The following is an 18,899-nucleotide window of genomic DNA, read 5'->3' as shown; positions in this document are numbered from 1 at the left end:
TTGTAGGTGCCCCGTAAGTATGCGAGTAATGTGATGGGGTGTCCCCTGAGCCTTCTCTTCCCCAGTATGAAAAGACCTAACTCCTTCAGTCCTTCAGATGGATTCTGCAGTCCTCTATTCAACTTCATGGGCCTCCTCTGGACCCTCTCCAACCCCACAATGGGTTTGGAGCCAGCCACATGGATCCTAGTGTCTTCTGACAATATAGGCTTTTGATGGTAACCACTTTCACCTGCTGATATTAAGATTGATATATTTTTTCCTCTTGCAGTGTGTGTAATTGCATGAAGGTACAATACCATTGCTAGTTCTCATCTCCTTTAATTTTAATTTCAGCTTCTTGTATATAATTCAGTTAGACTATCAACAACTTTTCCTGTTCGTTCTGTACAACTGATTGTTCCACAAAATAACCCCTGAAAGTGTTAATATTGTATTTGCAGACTTTTTACCACAATGTTATTGGACCATTTTACATGAAAATACCTAAAATCATTCTAAGTAGCATCCTTGTAGATTTTGTTTCTTCCTCAGTCTGAGTCTTTTATACATTCAGTATCCTTCTTGGTAAGTCTGGATTTGTCATGATAGCCCTAGGAATGCATGCATGTATTCTAAAAGTCTAGAATGTCTGTCCATACAGCTTTAACAAGAATGGTTTTGCTTGTGGAATTTATTAGTTTTATCACCCTATGTTCATCTTTGCAATATAATCAGTCCATTTTATGTAGTGTATGTATATGTGAGTATTCCACCTCCCATCAATATGCATGATTCCATTATGATTCTTCAGTATTTTTAATATATCAGTGGAGTCTCCTTTTTTCTTCTCTGAGTATGTATAGATATTTGTTGAACATGGAGAGCTGGCTGCTTTGGTTTTCAGTTCTATTTTTATATTACTCCTGATTTTTACATTGCTGACTCTACAGTCCCTACCATCCCTAAATGTATTTTTCTTCTTTTTGTGTCAACAGTTTCATCTACAGTGATTTGGAGAGAATTTTTTCTTTTTTCTAATGGCCTCTTCATGACATTTTGTACTGTCTTTTGTTAACTTTGTCAAATTTATTTTTTCACTTTAATCTGTCTTTGCTGTCACAGGCAGAATTTTCCTACATGGGTATTAATGAATGATTAATCTTTTTATTCCATACTAAAACATAATCCTGAAACAGCTTATCCATATCCTTAATCTAATGAGTTGTCTCTGTGAATTCAATACAATAACTTGAATTCAACATGTTAATCTAGGTTGTGTGTTTGCAGTTCTGGGGCTTGAAGAGGAGACTACTTAGAATTAGCAGGGGTTTTTTGGCCACCTATTCATTTTGTGGTTGCCTTTCTGTCATCTGCAAACAACTGTCTGCCTGCGCCACAGTATTTGGTCTGTATCTTGTCCATATAAGTACACTAAAAATAGATACTGCAGTAATTTTAATTCAAAATTGAATGATAGCTTCTGTGGGGGCCTACTGGATATTTTGAGTGTCCAGTGCTCTTCTGTTCTGTAAAATAAGTGAGTTATATAGCAAATTATACCATCAGACTATCCATTAATCTAGTCAGTCCCATGCACAGTTTTGAGATATGATTTCTTCAAACTGATTCAGTTATAATTTATTAGACATTATTCTTCAATGTCAGCAACACATGCTACATATCTGTTCACGTGAGGACTAACATATGCCCATACAAGATTCTGTGTTACAAGCTCCAGAACAGTAAAGTATTAAAGGGGGTATTTGCCATGAGTAAATATTAAAATAAATGTTCTGTTGACTTTTAAAAATAAAAAACACAGCACATTTAATATTATACATTTAATCTTTTGATTACTATATCATCTGTTGTTCTGGAATGCTAATTATTAGAACAAATGAAAATTTGAGTTTAAACAGCATATTAGTTCTTCCCAGTGGACTAAGAATTAGTAGAGGTTTCATATAGTGGATGTCAAATATTCGTGTGGTTAATGTAAGGAAGGAGTTAGAATGATTTTTTTCTTACTGCACTGAAAAAAACTTGGGAAAAGGGATGAAGAATTGAAGCTCATTCTTCTGTTGCTTAAAATACTGTTTATTGCAATGATAAACAAAAGACTGAAACATGTAGAACAAGCTTTGGTATAACTAACTTAATTTTAAAAGAGCTGGGGAGTTATAGAGAATGTACACCCTGTGAACTGGTTATGTTTTTCTTTAATGACATTTTCTCAGCATCAGATAAAAACATAAAAATGAAGCTTTTTTATCTTCTGCAGCAAACTTGTCAAGTTCTCAGTGGCATCTTTTAATTGTGAAAGCCAAAGGTATACTTCAACTCTCCTATGTTAAGCATTTATATCAAGATCTTTGGATGCTTATTTTTCTCTATAGTTTTAAATGTGTGGGAGCATTTGATCAGTATCCTTTTTATATTCAGAATGAGCCAGCTTCTGTCTCAAAAGTGTCTTATTGTCATGATGTCACTGCATCTCAAGATTTGTGACCTTTTGCTCCATATGGATTCATGGTAGACCACGTTGTGTTTTTGCAGACTAGATTGCTTTTGTCCCCCCGCTAGGGGGTATCAAAGCCTTTTGGACTAAAGTTTTACATACTAGTAAGTTTGCAAATAAATAAATAAATGAAATAAAAATACTATACTAAAATAATCCCACAACAACTGAAAGCAGCCAACAAGGAAACAAACCTAAAGTTTATGTATAATAAGGACCGCCAGATGTCGCAAAGGCATCATTGATCAACTGTTTTTTTATCCAAAATGTGGCACTTATATGAGGAATAGTAGTATTGTGTTTGAGAGTTGCAGAGGCCATAACAGGTCAGTGAAATGTCCTTCAAACATTTGATTTTTACGTTTGAGAATAGGCCAAGATGAAAAGATAACCACATATCTGACATTGACGTTACTACCATTTAGACAACCGATGCAATTGCCTTAGTGAGTGAGATCAATCAGACCTTTATTACTTTGAAAACCACATAAAAGATTTTTTTTTCTTTAAAAATGAAGGTTCTGAACCTCATCAGATCACCAACTTCTAAATGTAAAATTATTAAAATATGTATACAAATTTTTATTTTCTCCCTATTCTTTTAAAAGTTGAATACTACAGGAAACATTAAAAAGAATAAGAAGTAGTCTTGAAAGAATTTGAGCTGAGTTGAACAGTATGCATAAATTGGCAGTTTAACAAGTAGAACTGGAAACAAGCATTTGATGATTGATTTTTTATTGAGACAGAATGAGAATGATAGTGGATAACGTGATTTTCCTTATTGAGAGAAAATATAGTGTTTTTCAACATGTCGTCAGTATGAATGGAAGCCCTGTCAAAAAAACTGAGCAACACATAATATCTTTTAAAAGGTAAATTAACATAAGTATATCACTTAGTTTATGGATCAAATTTTACACTTGTCAGTTTTATTCATAATGTCATAAAGTTTATATTGTAAAGATAGTGTTATTACCTTTGTTATGTCCTGGAAAAGCCTAATATTAACTGAGTTCATTGTAGAATTTAAAGTATATTCAGCTAAAGAAATGCCAGTGCAGAAAATTAAGTCCAAAATATGTATTCATGTGCAGATCTTAGTCAAATCCCTAGTAATTTTAAGTGCTTGAAATACATTATTCAACAAGTAACCTGCTGTATGTTTGCGTTTAATGGGCTCTGCTTGAGTATACAGAAGCTGTCAAGATAAAATATGGAACATGCATCATTCTAATTCAATTATGATTCTTCTTAAAAAATAAAATAAATGTGTGTCCATGTGGGTTAATGTTGTATGTGGAAATGTGCAGTCTTTATTGCTATGATTGGATTTGAATTTGTTTTGTATGATTCCTGATAATTTCTCTGTTGCTCAGGTATATCTATATACATGCCACATACGCAACATGAAAATATAAAAAATATTTTTAATCGAATGTTGAAGATGTTCAAAATGTTAATTGAATTTACACTGAATGCATGTATGTATTTGCACATACAGGTATTTGTGCTTCCCCGTGTAGCACATTTAAAAAAAAAAAAGTGATATAGTTATGCATATACGTACATGCCTAATTGTTATTAAGGAGGTTAAATAGGCCCCGGACATTCTTCTAGCTTCAAATATAATGCTTGTTGAGAACTGATGTGTGGAAGCAAGCACACCTTCATCTCTAATTATGATTTCCTTGACATTTGTTTCTATAATTGCGATGACTGTAGAGTTCTTGACTTAATAGGCAGGATGTAGTTGCATAATATTCCACAGACTTAATTCTTTAACTCCATCTTTGAAATCTTCACAGAACAGTTGTGGGTTTTTTTTTGGCCATGGGTTTATAAATAGAGATAGGTTTTTATATACACATGTTTGTGTACTACACTTATGAGTTACACACATATGGAATACTTTGTGTTTTGTTCTAAGACTTTATGTATATTTAACCTTTAATTTAACTAGCAGGTTGTAAGATTTCCATAAAAAATAGATGAGCTTTGAACTCAGTGAATGTTATTGGTGTAGCACAATCAATCATTTCTAAAGGTTAATGGTGTTAAAAACAATGAGAACATATGTCTTATTTTTAATACTGTTATATTAGTAAAATTATTTAGCACAGATAAGGAATTTGTATCCTGTCCTTTGTGTTAAAATGGGATTTACAGTTTTGAATAGCAGATTATGGATTTTATTATCAAAGTTGAAGAAAGAAAAAGACAAATAAGTATTTATATAAACTTTCTTACTATGAATAAGATAATTGGTGATATGCTAGCTATGGCATTTCTCTAGAGCTAAATTAATCTGGAAAGTATTACAATCTTTTTGAAATGTTTTTACTTTTCTCTGTCCTGTTCTGCTATCTTTTAATAAAATATGACTTATATAGGTGTTATCCTAATTACATCACGTACGCAATTTCTGAATGAAATAAAAAGTCAGTATTTGAATGACAGTGTGGTGGGGGGCACAGGATTTCAAATGGTAAAAACCTGCTGAGGTAACAAAGACTGAATTTATCCCTATGTTGCATAGCTTCCTGATCATATCTTTAAACCTGATAGTAACAAAGAATATTTATTTGTTGCCAAGCTATTGTAGGATTTATTCCTGAACTCAAATCCCAATTATCAAGAAAATTGCATCCTCTTTATCTCACAGAAGGGTATACTGCATCATAGCATATTTGGTTATTTGGTACTATAATATGGTTACCTTGCTTGAAACACATGGTCTCTCTTGATATACAAGAAAAAAACTGAATCCATTTCAATAAATTAATAGGGATGAGAATCCCAATCCATAGTTCTTTTCAGAGGTTCACATACATTGTAATGAAATGCATTAGGAGTTTTCTTCACTTGAAATCCAAATGAGACCCATTTTGGCTCACACCCTTGACAGTCTCTTTTATAAGCACTGCTGTCTCCTGTTCATGTGTGGGCTTAGTAAAATGCTTCCTTTGTAAGATGCACAGAGACAATATAATGCCATGAAAGACGAAGGTGTCAAAACACAAAGTTAGAGGCAATCTAATCAATGCCTCCTGATTTAGCCTTTGAAGGCTCTCTTCATTAAAACTCTTTAATTGTGAGGCTTATCTTGAGGTAGAGCTGTTACTTAATATTTTTCAGTGTCATTCTTTGGACAGTCATTTGTACCTTTTAAATGTAATTTCAATATTCATTGTTTAGTAAATTGGATGCCTTGTTAGCAATAGTGGTGGTATGAATGACTTGCATTCAAGTGATTGAAGGTAATAGTGTATAAATGGTTGGTTCTCTCCTCTTGAAGTTTAATGTGTTTTATTTCTCTGTATGTCATTATAAAATATATGTTTTTCATTATGGGTCTTTTTATTTTTATGTATAGGAATGCAGGTTAGAATATTTTAAAATTATGAATAGAAAGACTGCTATCTGAATTTTTTTGAACTTTAAAAATTATTCGAATTCAATACAAACATCGTGAACTCTATGTAACTGGTGAAAAATGTGATCTCAGATTATATTATTCTTCACAAAATTCTGAAAAGATACAAGGTGAAAGAAATGATGGAATACAGGCCTTTACTTCACAACTGATCGTAAAGTTGGTAGTGGTTGCTAGAAAGCAACTTCTTGAAAGCGGTTGAAAACAAAGTGTATCTGAAAGCACATAATTTGGAAAATGCTTTTAAAAGAAATAGTTACTTTCCATCTGAAAATTGCCGACATAAAAATAAATGAATGCCTACCATACAAGTCATCTTTTGTTCATGAGCCAGATGACATATTTTGTTTTTAAAAAAATCCCTATATATGTATAGTTTCTGTGTGTGTGGTGAATTGTAGTACCATGTGTATCTGCATGCACGGCATGTATGTTATATATCAGTAAATGCATTTTCATGTTATAGTATTTGCTCATAGCCTTATTAAAAATTTGAAAGATTTACTGGAAAATAAAAATTGCATATTTTTACAATCTCTCATAAAACTACATCTATTTAATATCTGAAATATCTGGGAAGTTAAAACATCTGATGTTTCCATCATAATTATTAATAATAGAAATAATTTTAACATGTAAAAAAGCAAAAAGACTATAAAATTTATTTGTAGAAGTCCTTGAAAGTGGAAAAAGAATTGAGGCAACTTTGACCTGATTTTTAAATGACTAGTGTGGTGAGTACAGCTGCTCTAGCTTAGTAATTATTTGTGATAGGTTGTTTTTGAGTCCCATATGTATAGGAGCTCCAGGCCCAACTACCTCATTTGCTGGCACACAAACTGATTCTTCCAGGTGCTGAAAATTAAATTTTAATATATTATTTAAATATTAAGAGAATTACAGTTTCAGTAATTTTACTGCTACAGCTGGAGTGCAAAGTGTGGCTATGCACTATAGAGGTGGTTGCATAGTCTACCAGAAAGAAAATTCCCATTGGTTTTAAATACTTTCAAGGAAGTAATTGTTTGATACAAAGATAAGAACATATATTTGTTATACAGTGTGTTTTTAAAATATTGTGAGTCTCTTGACCTATTTATAGAGTAAGATTTTGAAATGTTACATTGCAATTTATATGAATTCATATTACAACATAGAGACAATTTTAAGAAATATTAATGAAAAACTTAGTTATCCCTCTGCTGAGTAAGACAACGGTTCCAAAAAGCTGCCAAACAGATGGTTAACCTAAAGCATGTATTTAATTATGTTGATACGAAGTTAATATATTTTCTGGATTAAAGTTCAAGCATGCGACTTTAGTGCATTTAGTCACATGCATAAATGCTTGGCTGAATTGGGGATCTTAACCCTATTTCAGGGTTTAAGAAAAGTGTTTGGAGCTTACTGTCTGGTTTACGCCATTTTTTTACCTTGAAAACATTTAGAAAGGCTATCATAAAAAGGTAAGGCAAGTTTTAGGTTATTTGTGAAGGTATAATTGCACAGAACTGACAATACCATGCAATGAAATTTTTTAATTTCAACACTTTTTTCTGATTCTTATCCCTTGTATTTCATCATTTCAGCATACTTTTAACTACTCTAGGAATGATCAGCAAGGTTCAGGTTCAAATGTGGATTTAGCAGGTTTATAATGTACTTCTGATGGGTTTTTGTATGTTTGTTTGCTTTTGTTTTGTTTTCTTTGTTTTCTTGCCTATTTTCAAACATTATTACTGAATGTGAATCTGTTCTGAAAAAAAACAAAAACCACTGCTATTCTACATGGATTAGCAGCTAACAAGCTAAAAATCTAAGGATATTATCTCCCGTAGTTCTGTGGTCTTCTAATAAATATTACAATCCAGAATCTTTTTACTATGACATCAAAGAATTTAAATAATTAATTGATTAATTGATTTTCAGTATGCATCAATAGAAATCAGTGGCTCATTGGAATAACTTCAGGCTTGTACAGTCTTCTATCTTACCCAGTGAACTTTTAATTTTATGTGCTGTCAGCAATCTACACTCAGTGTCATTCAATTTTTTTCCTAACTGCCCAAATTCAGGTTTGAATTTAAGTTCTCCACTGATCACTTTTTGTAAAAAAATTTTGTAAAATTCTTTCCTTTTTTTTTTTTTTTTTACTACTTTATATTGATTCATTTTAATAGTGAATGGATCTTTTATTCCATTGTAACAAGAACATCACCCCAGCTCTTGTCCCAAGTCTACTTCACTAAATCCATTAATGTTTGGATTAGATAATTTTTCTGAAAATAAGAGGCTGTATAGACTTAGCACAAGGTCTTGCTTAAGGCAAAAGTTATAGCAACTTTTAGAACACATTCTAATCTTCACAAAGTCATTTTGGAAAGAAGTAAATTGCCATGCTTTTATCTTAATTATGGAGTTGTATTTCACGATGAGTAGTTCACAGTTCTTATAACAGTAAGAGTCTTCTACTATTTTTAATAGTTGTGGAATTTCTTCAGTTTGAAATCTCAAGATGGAACTGATTTAAAACAAAACACCAATATAAAATTACACAAATTAAGTCCAGAAAACAGAATCGTCACCACATGCCCTATAATGTTATACTAGCTATTAATCTGAATTTCTCCATCTAGCCACTGCCTTACATATTTTTCAAATGCCATCCTGTGTTTTATACATGCTGTTTTTATTTTTACTTTTACTATGATTTAAATGTTTTTGTATATGCTAAATATAGATATGTTTGGTTTACAATAAATAGCCTTAATTAATTAAGCGGCAGTATTTCTCCTAGGTTACATAAAGACTTCTGTTAATACAGAATCGGTCTCTACTCTTCCATCCTATTTGAAATAACTTTCAAGCGTAATGAACTATTGTTGTAAATAGTTAACATAATGCATTTTTGAATAGCTCTTTTGGCTACCATAAGGTATTTCTTCCTCCTACTGAGAGATTCATATTCTTGTAAAGGAGGAGTACGTGATTCAGTTTTACTATATATATATATATATATATATATATAGTCCATATATTCATTAAATAAGTTTTGATCTCATGTTGCAATTTGGATGTGTTAATATCACTGTTGGATTCTGTACCATGACAAAATAAATTTACCTGATTTCAAGATTAGACTGTTAAGGGCATGATGGTGTTTATAACAAGGCCTGAGGGGATGTTGACCCCTTTGTGTTACCTGATGGGTTATTCCCTGGTACTGTGATTGGGAATTCTCACTTGTCCGCACACCTCTCTGGTTGCCTCCAGCCCTCATGATAGCTCTGATCACTATCCAGTCAGATGGCTGTGCCCTGCAGTTTGATGAACCCTGGTAATGAAGATAAAATCGATTACATTTTCTCTCGCATGTTGTTAACTATTATTAATGTTTACATTGACTAGAAATTAGTTGTCTTATTGGGTTCTCTCTTATAAGTGATGCATGGAAAGATAGCTATGTCAGCTATTGCCTCATGCTGCTTGATGTTGTGGAAAATACTTTTCTGCTGAGGTAAAGCAAACTCTATTTTATTAAAAATACAGAATCTATATTCAAAACTATCAGCAGACTATGTATTTCTACGTATAGCAGTAAAAAAGATAAAATTCACTATTATAAAAAAGTATAATGCTAGAAACTTCTCAAACAAGCACCACTTTATTAAATTGAAACAAAGTAATTTATGGTGTCATTTCCATCCCTTTTTAAGGCAATAAAGTAAAAAAATAACTACATTAGGAATCTGTCTTGAGAACTGAAAATGCATTATATAAGCAAATCCAGAGCCTAGTTTTGTAATCTCACCATTAGAAGACAGCAGACTGGTAAAGCAGAATGCTCTGCTCTTAAACGGACTTTCACAATGGCCTAGGACATTGTTTTCCCTTGATTTAAAGGAACCATTCCCAGATAGAAAGCATGAACCTAATGAAAACAATGACAAAATTTAAATAAGGCCATGATTTGCTCTTGGGTGACAAATTTTTACATTTGAAGGATGGTAGCAAAATTCTTTAATGCTGTAGTGCACATTTAAAATATACGAAATTTCTTGCATGTAACATAAACAAAGAGTGACAGTTAAAAATATGAACAGTTTTCTCTTACTTACTTTCTCTTACAGCAGCATCCTGAGAATATAAATCCATACATTAGACTCAGACTTAATATAGTGGAAGAGGATTCTTAATTTTTTCTTCTCATTGTTACTCATTCTGTGTGATTATGACCCTGAAACTTCTTAAAACTATCTTCCCCTTACAAGGACTGCAGATATGCTGTAGATTTCAAGTGAAGTACTTAAAACATAACCTAATTTCTTAAGGAATTGTCAAATTTTAACATTTAACTGATTTTTCCTGAATGCTGAGATATAAGGGATTGACCCTTCAAGATGGAACACGTCTAATTGGAAGTAGCATAAAAGATGATAATATCAATGGATTTCAATGTAGTATAATTATATGTTGAAGCAGAACCCTGAAACTCTATTACTGCACATTGACAGGCAGTATCTGAAAAGCCAAAGTCAGGAAGCTAATTTCCAGGGAAAATAATAGTAGACAGATTAATACAAAATATGTATTTTAATTACAAATCATCGTAGCCTAATCATCAGGCCTTCTCTCTCCTCTTTTTTCACTGCTAGATATTTTCATTGTTTCCATCTATTTCAAATGAGATTTTAGTAAGAACTAAAATCTTGGCATTCTCAGATCGTAAGGGCCTACAAAACTTATGTTCAACATCTCTCGTTTTTTCATGCTCAGTAATTAAAAATGGCTATGGGCATTCTTTATCCTTTGAGATTTACCAACTGCTATAGCATTTGTAGAATGATTTCTTCACCTGCTTTTATATGGAATAACCAAATATCGGAGCAGCTTGAAGTACTTTAAAAAAAAAAAAAAAGTTTACCTCTAGGCTTCTCATCTTCAGCACATAGAAGACGATATCGCTATTCTACTATTCAATTAATTTTGAAATTCTAAGAACAAAAGTCATTAATAAGTCTTTTGTCATGGATAAAAAAAGAGAGATTCCTTTTTAGTATTTGTATGTCATCATGCCAGACCTAGAAAATTAGCCTAATTTATTATTTAAAACACTGGTGGGATTCCTAATTGCATTCATCATTAGATATGACACGTTTAGAGCTGAGAACCATATCCAGTGAGAATTTTCCAGTTTGAATTTTGAAATAAAAATATTTTTCAAGAGATCCCTAGCTATTGCTTGTTACTATGGCAACAGCCCTATTTGTCTGAGAGCTCTGCCCGCTGCCAATGAGAGCGCGAGCAGCGTCAACTAAACATACGAATACATCAAAGACAAATTCATATGCTCAATCTGATCAGCTCAATTAATGTAAGAACAGAAGCTGAAGGGGGTTAAAAGAGGGCATCCATTCAGGATAGATGAAGCCCCTTTTAGCAGGATATATACGCCGGCCTTTTGGGGGAGGAATTTAGCACACTGTCAAAAACATTATCAGAAAAGGAAAGTACTAGGCCTCCTACACCTAACAGATATGAAGCTGTCAGACAAAGAATAGCACTATTCATTAAATGACACTTATTTTCTCCCACTTTACAAGAATACAGTGAACAAAACAAGCAGGGGAGCAGCTGAGAGAGACACTTTTTTCTTTTCCTAGTGATGACAGACATGCAGCAATTATGGTGATAACTAAGGAATACTAAACAAGAAGCCAGGCTCCATTCTGTTTATCACCTAAAATTTTATGTTACTAAATTTGCATGCGACTCTTGTTTTGTTTTATTATTTATGTCTAGGACAAATTAGATCCTTTTGTTTTTAACATGGTGCTTTCAGTTTGGTGAAGAACGCTGCTAAACTATACACATTCTCTTGTGTTTCTTGCTAAATGGCCATATCAGGTTGAAGTGCTTTTGAAGTAAGAGAGTTTCAAAGCACAACAAAACTGCTGCTATTGGCGGGGGGGGGGAAGTCGGGGGGAGAAGGAGCATTAGTGTAATGACTGGGATTGTGTATTAGGTCTGCCGTACATTAGTTACGAGACAGTGAAAACTTCTGCTAATTCTTGCCTTGACTTTCAAAATGTGGTAGGGATTTATTACTTATTTTTATTATTATTTATACAGTCGTAGAAAGTTTTAGGTGTTACATACATAAGTTGGTGTGTTTTGCAGCAGGTGGAAGTGAGACGGAAGTCCCACAAGGTTGCTAGCTTTTAAGAATCTTACACTTAAGCCATGATGATCTGATTTAAAGCCTATTATCAATAGTCTGCTACTTTTATCTGCATGATCATGGCCTGATTGATACTGACTTTGTAGCCATGTACTCCATAATACGCTGTCAGGGAATGCTGACAGCTGCAATGAAAGAACAATAAATGTGGGGCAGCAGTAATGTAAAGGTCCAGCCAGGCTGTATGAAAACTGATAGCTACGATATTGGCTCCTATGTTACCACACATACCAGTCCCTTTGAGGATTTCTTGGTGAGTGAATTAAAACGGTCTCTTGATACATAGAAGGAGGGTGGGGGGAAGGCCTTCCCTTAAAAAAAAAACTGCAGATTGCTGAAACCTTGTATTAAAGTATATGTGTAGACATAAACCTACTTAAAAATATATATGTGTATACATGTATATATATATACATAAATATCAAGAAATATTCCTTCCCTGAAAAATGATGGAACGAAAATTGCTGCAGGTATTTATATACTGGTATTCATCAGTACATAATAGGACCAAACTTAATATGATAGTTTAAGCTTGTTTGTAGTACATCTTTTTCTAGTACTCCAGCTAAGTTTTTGAGGATTTTCCTTGATTGTTACATGTGTTAATTATAATGCAATGAGAAATTTACAGTTTACGATATAATTAAATTCACATGTCCTTGTCTTATAACTGTTGTTCTAAGACAATTCCTAATGACTTGAACCAGGCCTTGATTTTACCTGAAGCCTGTGGCATACTGAGTTCAGTGCTTTTTATTTCATCTTGTAAACAAGCATAGATGTATGTCTATTAAACAAAATAAGCTAGTAGAATGAAAATAAACTAAATCTAAATTCAAAATGGAATATCCTGTTTCAGTGATTTTGGTTTGTAACATTTTTGTGGTGTCAAAGACTTCAAAAAACTGTAGGCCAAACAACAATATCTATCTTGTCAAGGAACTGGAAGAATGTGTTTTCTTGCATTCTCTGCCCTCCTTACCGAACAAATAATACCCAGGTGTCACATAAGTAAATAAAATCAAATACTTGCATTTTTGTTTATTGTTTTATTGGTTAAAAAGACGTACCAGCACCCCAGCGAGTTTAAATCCCATTTGTTGAAACATAAAAAATATATTCCTGGCCTCAAAGAACTCATAGTTGCTGTTATAATTAGGTATTCTGACAAGGATTGTGTAAAAGAACCACAGTTCTTTAGAGATATAGTTAGTTATTTTAATATCTCTTTGCTCTAGTTAGGCTTTAAAAAGCATCTCTTTTTTTAAAAAAAAAAAAGAGTTTTGTAATTTCTTACTGAAGATGCTAGTAAATCTGTCCATCTGTGAAAGAAAGAAGACCTTTGTTCATGTGCTGTCCTTGATATCAGTCCTCACCTTGATAAAGTGTATAGAATCAATGTCCCTTTTGCCGTTACTAAGTTCTAACATCCCTCTACATTCTCATGTTCAGTAAACTCAGAGATGAATTCACAAAGTACTTGCCAATCTGCACTGACTCCTTGCGTGAACTCTTCTAGTTTGCTTGGATTTATTTGTTTTGTTTTGTTTTTGTTTTCTCTAGCAATCTTGCACTTAGTGTGCACTGGAGAAAATATGCATATTTGATGTTATTGTGGGATAGTTTGTGTGCTGCTGTTGACATCCTGAGTTTATGACACACTGCTTTCCAGTGTAGAGAAAGTCAGAGTTGTGACTTTATGGAAATCTTCATTATAAACATCGTAAAGTATAGGACTTGCAGTATAATGGTATATAGTATTTACATACTGGTGGCATGTAAAGATACCTTATGTGATAGTGTGCAAGAAGTCCAAAGGAAGAATTAGAATATAGAGTATTTCCAAGAATACCTACAAATACATAGTCTGCTGATCAATGAAACCATAAGGCCAACTCCCTCTACCCTCAGTCATGAAATTGGGTTCTTTGTCTATAGCGTGATTAGTTGAATAAGGAGGGCAAATGAAATCATTTAACTTAAATGCTGCAATGGTGGTCTTTCTTATACATTCAGATAATCAGTATGCAGCATTCAACTTTCTAAAACAATAAGCTGATTTTATATCACTATCATTTGGAAAAGTATATGCTCCTGCTAACTCTTACCTTTTCTGTAGGTATGGGTTAAAATGTCTTAACTCCATAATTTTAAAAAATAAAAAGGAAAAAAATAATCAGTTCTAGCCTGATACCTTGCACAATATGCCTGGAATCAGCCTGAAGCAAATTTTAACATTCACATTATAACCCTCTGAAAGTAGGGATGTATAATGGGAACACTGACAGACCCTGAATGACACTTAGGTTGACAGACAGTAGCACCACTAGGCACCCATAATTAGACCTTTTGTGCGCTTGCAGTTAGCTAAAAAATGCTCCCTAGTTTATTAGAAAAACTATTTCAAAATTAATCATCAAAAGGTAAGTTGTGTATTGATGATGGAAATAAAAAAAAATGTAAAAAAATGTTCTTACTTTTGAATTCGTTGTGACAATATCTTTTACAATTTTATTTAAAGATACCCAATTAACTAACGAATTTGTTCAAAAATATCCACCTGACAAAACTCATCAGTATAATGAATTTACTTTGTGGAACATGGCCTTTACTTTTTTTCATGAATAGATGATATTCATTATAGGTTATTGTGGAGTTTATTGTATGCTGTACCAAATGGTTAGCTTACTGAAATACATGTGCATAGCTTTTACATAACTAGTTAAGATACTGTGGGCTTCTTTAACTTCCTGAATATTTCCAAGTTTGGACAAGTTTGCAATGAAATGCATATTAAGTGAAACTATGAGATAAGGTATTTTGTACATAGCACTATGAATCCGTAATGCTGTTGTATTCTTAAAAATAAAAAAGCTTCTATAATATCTTAAATTTCATTACTCTTACTCCAGAACAAAAATTCAGACCATGATAATCTGCATTTGGATAGGAAGAAGAGACAAAGTTTCTAATTTTACTGCTCATGTTTTTTTATAGGGTTCACAATAGTAAAGAGACAGTTAAAATGTTATCTGAAAATAACAGGTCAAAGAGAAATCAGTGCTTTGAATTTCTGTATTGTGCAGAATGAATTAAGTAAAAATTTGGTTTTGTAGAACGATCAAAATTAATAATAGAAAAGAAAGTAATTTGTTACATATAAGATGCAATGATATAAACTTATTGCACACTGGAGGTCACCCTTGCTACTCCAAATTTTTTTATGTTTTTGTAAAAAAAAAAATTGCAGCTTGTATCTTTTACTGTGCACATTGAGCTTTTTAAAATAACTTTAAGCAATAAAACAAGTATATGCTTAAGATTTTGTTAACTCCTTAATTGGTTAAGCAGTATGCGTTATAGGTATAGACCTTTGGAAAAAGTTTTCAGTGTGTGTATTTATCTTCAGTCCCACGGGGATTCTGTATCTGCATTGAAACCTCTGCTACTGGCAATTGCTTTTATCACTCCCTAGGAAAGCTAGTTTAAATCTAGTAGTGGTATATCTAGCTAAATTGCCATTACTTCGCTAGATTACCGTGAAGACCCACCCATAGCTGTATAGAAGTATTAAATTACCATCAAAATAACTGTTATGTCCTTAGATACGTATAATTAAATGTTTTATTCAGTTGATGAGCAAAGTGCAAGTTTTACACTTGATTAGCATAAGAACAGAGCTGAAAGGTCTTGAGAAATCCATCCACTGTAGCCATAGGAGTCTCAAAGGAGATTTTTAAAATGAAATCAATATCCTTACATTTTCATTCTTTTCCATGTCAGAAATCTTTCTGATACATCAGGATGCAAATGTTCTCCAGTTTGCAGCCAGAGTCTTAAGCTGAGAACCTATATTCTACACGAGTTGGAAAAAAAATTAATATATTCTTTTCATCACTCATTTGAGAGATGGGTTTATCACTCATGGAAAAAACTAAATTCATGGAGTATCCAGTTTACTTATTTCTAACAAATCCAATACAAATATTTGCTACTACAGCATTGTATATTACCATCCATTATGGGAGATACAACAGTTAATGAACACTAATTGAGAAAGCCCAATAAAACTTTGTGAAATGTTTTGGTGCTGCCTCACTTTGGAGAGTGAGACACACACATTCAGGCTAAGACAAGGTTAGATTCCTCCGCAATCCAACTGTGCAAGCTGTTAGCTGAAAGTGTGTAGTACAATATGGGAAAACCTGCCTGGCCATACAAACACAGGAACTCATGTGCATCAGTACCGATATCTCGTCTCTAGCAGAATCACATTCCAGTGGCTGACAGCTGTGATAAATTTTGTGATTAACTGTGATTTAACCATTGTGAGGTTTGGGATTATAACCTAGGTTCAGAAGCTTGCTGGACTGTGCTCATGACCAGGAGTAACTGTCTTTGTTCCGGGAGCCATCTGCGGCTCTATGAGTTCTGTGTTTTGATATTTGAAATTAGTTCTGCCAGGAAAAAATATTTATCATGGTAAAAGATATATTGGAAATATATGTCTGTGTATTGGAAAATGTATTTTACTGGAAACTCTTGTGGTTGTTTAATAGAGCCACCTGAGTCAAGTGTCTGTTTCTTTGTTGCTTGTTGCCTTCCCCTAAACATCAGCTTAGGCTGGAAACTCTTTGAGAAGTAGCTGTTGCTTTCCTGTCCAAGTGATTTAGCAGCTCCCCCAGTGCCTGTTATGTGATAGCTGCTATGAGTAGTGTGTAGCACCATTCCACTCGGGGGTTTTAAAGTGTCAGAGAGAGCAGATGATAGTTTCTGTTGACTTTTCTGAGTCCCTGGGAGAACTAGCCAAGAACAAAATACTCCCTGGTTCCTTCTTACTCTCAAACCCCTGAAAGATCTTTTCTCATGCTGTTCAGGAAGAGTGGAAAACCAGGATTCTACCAGTGCCACCCATCAGCATTCGCTACTCTGTAATCCAAATTTGAAAAAATACATACCTTCAAAGAACTTCTAGTGCAAACAAAACATGTCTTATAAATTAATGTACAATAAAGGCAGTCATTTGTCTTTCCTAGCATGTTAGCTCAGGATCCTGTGGACTTTCCAGCTGGAGATATTTAATCACTCAACACCTGTCATCCAGACTTTTCATGCTGCTCTCCATGATGCTTCCACTTTTCAATAGTCTGTGTGAAGGGACACGTAAGACCTGTATATCCCAGTTTTGTGCTCTTCCTTAATGCAGGGTAAATCCTAGACGGGATCTTACTATTCACCTTCACTGGGAGGCCTAAACTGAGAAAATGAGGCCAAAGGTTCAAATAGACCCAAAGTATTGATTTACTCTTTATTTGAAATAGAGGAAACAATTACTTCAAACCACTCTGCTTAAAAATATACATAGGAATGCAGAATCTAAAGTGTTAGTATGTTGGGTAATTCTTATAGCAGTAAAGATCTACCTGATGTCCAATGCCTCTTCTTTGTCTTTCAAACTATATTTTATATCACTTGCAAAAAAGACATTTCTGGCATACTGTCCTACTTTTCATGGTTTGTGAAGTGATTATTTGATGGTTTCAATTGTATTTTCTTATCAAAGTGCTTTTCTCTACCATATTCAGATAGTGTTTTACTAGTTAGTTGTTGATGATACTTAGGGATAGCAGTGCTGAACACTAAAGAGTATAATTGGTGTAATAGTAGCAAATCTGAACCCTTACTGAGCTTCAAGTCCCACCTCCATACCTGGGACCCTACAGCCACCAGCATCCAGTGGGAAGACCATCACTGCTGGACAGGACAATGACAAACAGAATAAACTCAGGAAAAACATGCAACCAGCTCTCCTTGACGTATTTAGCCAGGAACTAAAAGTAGACAAAACCTGTAGCTGTAGCAGGAACCACAAGCATGCAATAAAATGATTTTAAGACTTTTAATACCATAACCTCTGTTTGCCTGCAAGCAAGATAAGGAACATGTTGCTCCTTTATTTTTATTTATTTTTTTTTTTTTTTCTTTTACATTCTGCTAACCCACCATAAATCACTGTTACTCTTCAGTAAAATACGAATTTCATTTGCAGGACAAAACTGGTCCTGATTTGTAGCTGACATGCTACTGTAAAACACTGTAAACATGATTTTAGTAACAAGGTAAATCTTACTATGAATTTATTCTGTTGGGATGGAACAATGAAATCATAATTCTGAAAGAGGCCTGTAAATGTTATGTAATATTATCATCATCAATTAGTAAAAGATGCCTTTCCAGTAGCTTCAGCTGAGCAGATAATGAAGAGGTGGAAGGTGGGAGGAGAATTTGTCATTGACTGAGAAACAGGAATGCACTCCTTCCCAGCAGTTCCCCAAACAAGGACTTTCTTTTATATTCTGGCAGCAAGCCAATATGAGCAAGTCAGGCTTTCCAGCTGCCAATTAAAGCAGTCCAGTCCATTTCCCTGCCAAAATGAAGTAGTGGCCCAGTAAAATTATTCACAGTTTCTTCGGGAGAGTGCTAGTGCATTGAAAATGATTTTGTTTCTTAAACCTACAGGAAAACAAACAAACAAACAAACAAAAAACTTAATGAATTATAAAAGTGAGATTGCATGGGATTTGTATAAATGTGATATCTCAGTGGATGAATTTAAATAAACTAGTAGAAAAAATGTTAATCTGTAATTTCTTTAAAACCATTTATGCGTTAAGATCACCAAGTCATACTCAAAACAAAATGAATTATGCAACAAACAAACA

General features: G+C 33.5%; 1 protein-coding gene across 22 annotated transcripts in view; it reads left to right on the top strand.

Moving 5' to 3' along the window:
• Window positions 1-18,899, top strand: part of KIAA0825 — a 256,762-nt gene that overhangs the window by 153,134 nt on the left and 84,729 nt on the right. The window contains exon 21 of one of the 22 annotated variants that reach the window (XM_080572664.1): window positions 7-18,899. This exon is cut by the window's right edge and continues 14,305 nt beyond it. The exons of the other annotated variants lie outside the window; for them this stretch is intronic. Within the exon in view, the coding sequence (XP_080428790.1) occupies window positions 7-34 (28 nt within the window). The 3' untranslated portion in view covers window positions 35-18,899. The remainder of the gene's footprint in view (window positions 1-6) is intronic. 22 annotated transcript variants of the gene reach the window in all.

Source organism: Anser brachyrhynchus (genome assembly GCF_964034855.1).
Source record: "Anser brachyrhynchus genome assembly, chromosome: Z".
Taxonomy (NCBI): Eukaryota; Metazoa; Chordata; class Aves; order Anseriformes; family Anatidae; genus Anser; species Anser brachyrhynchus.
The sequence above is the reverse complement of the archived record's forward strand: the minus strand, read 5'-3'. Positions and strand labels throughout refer to the sequence as shown.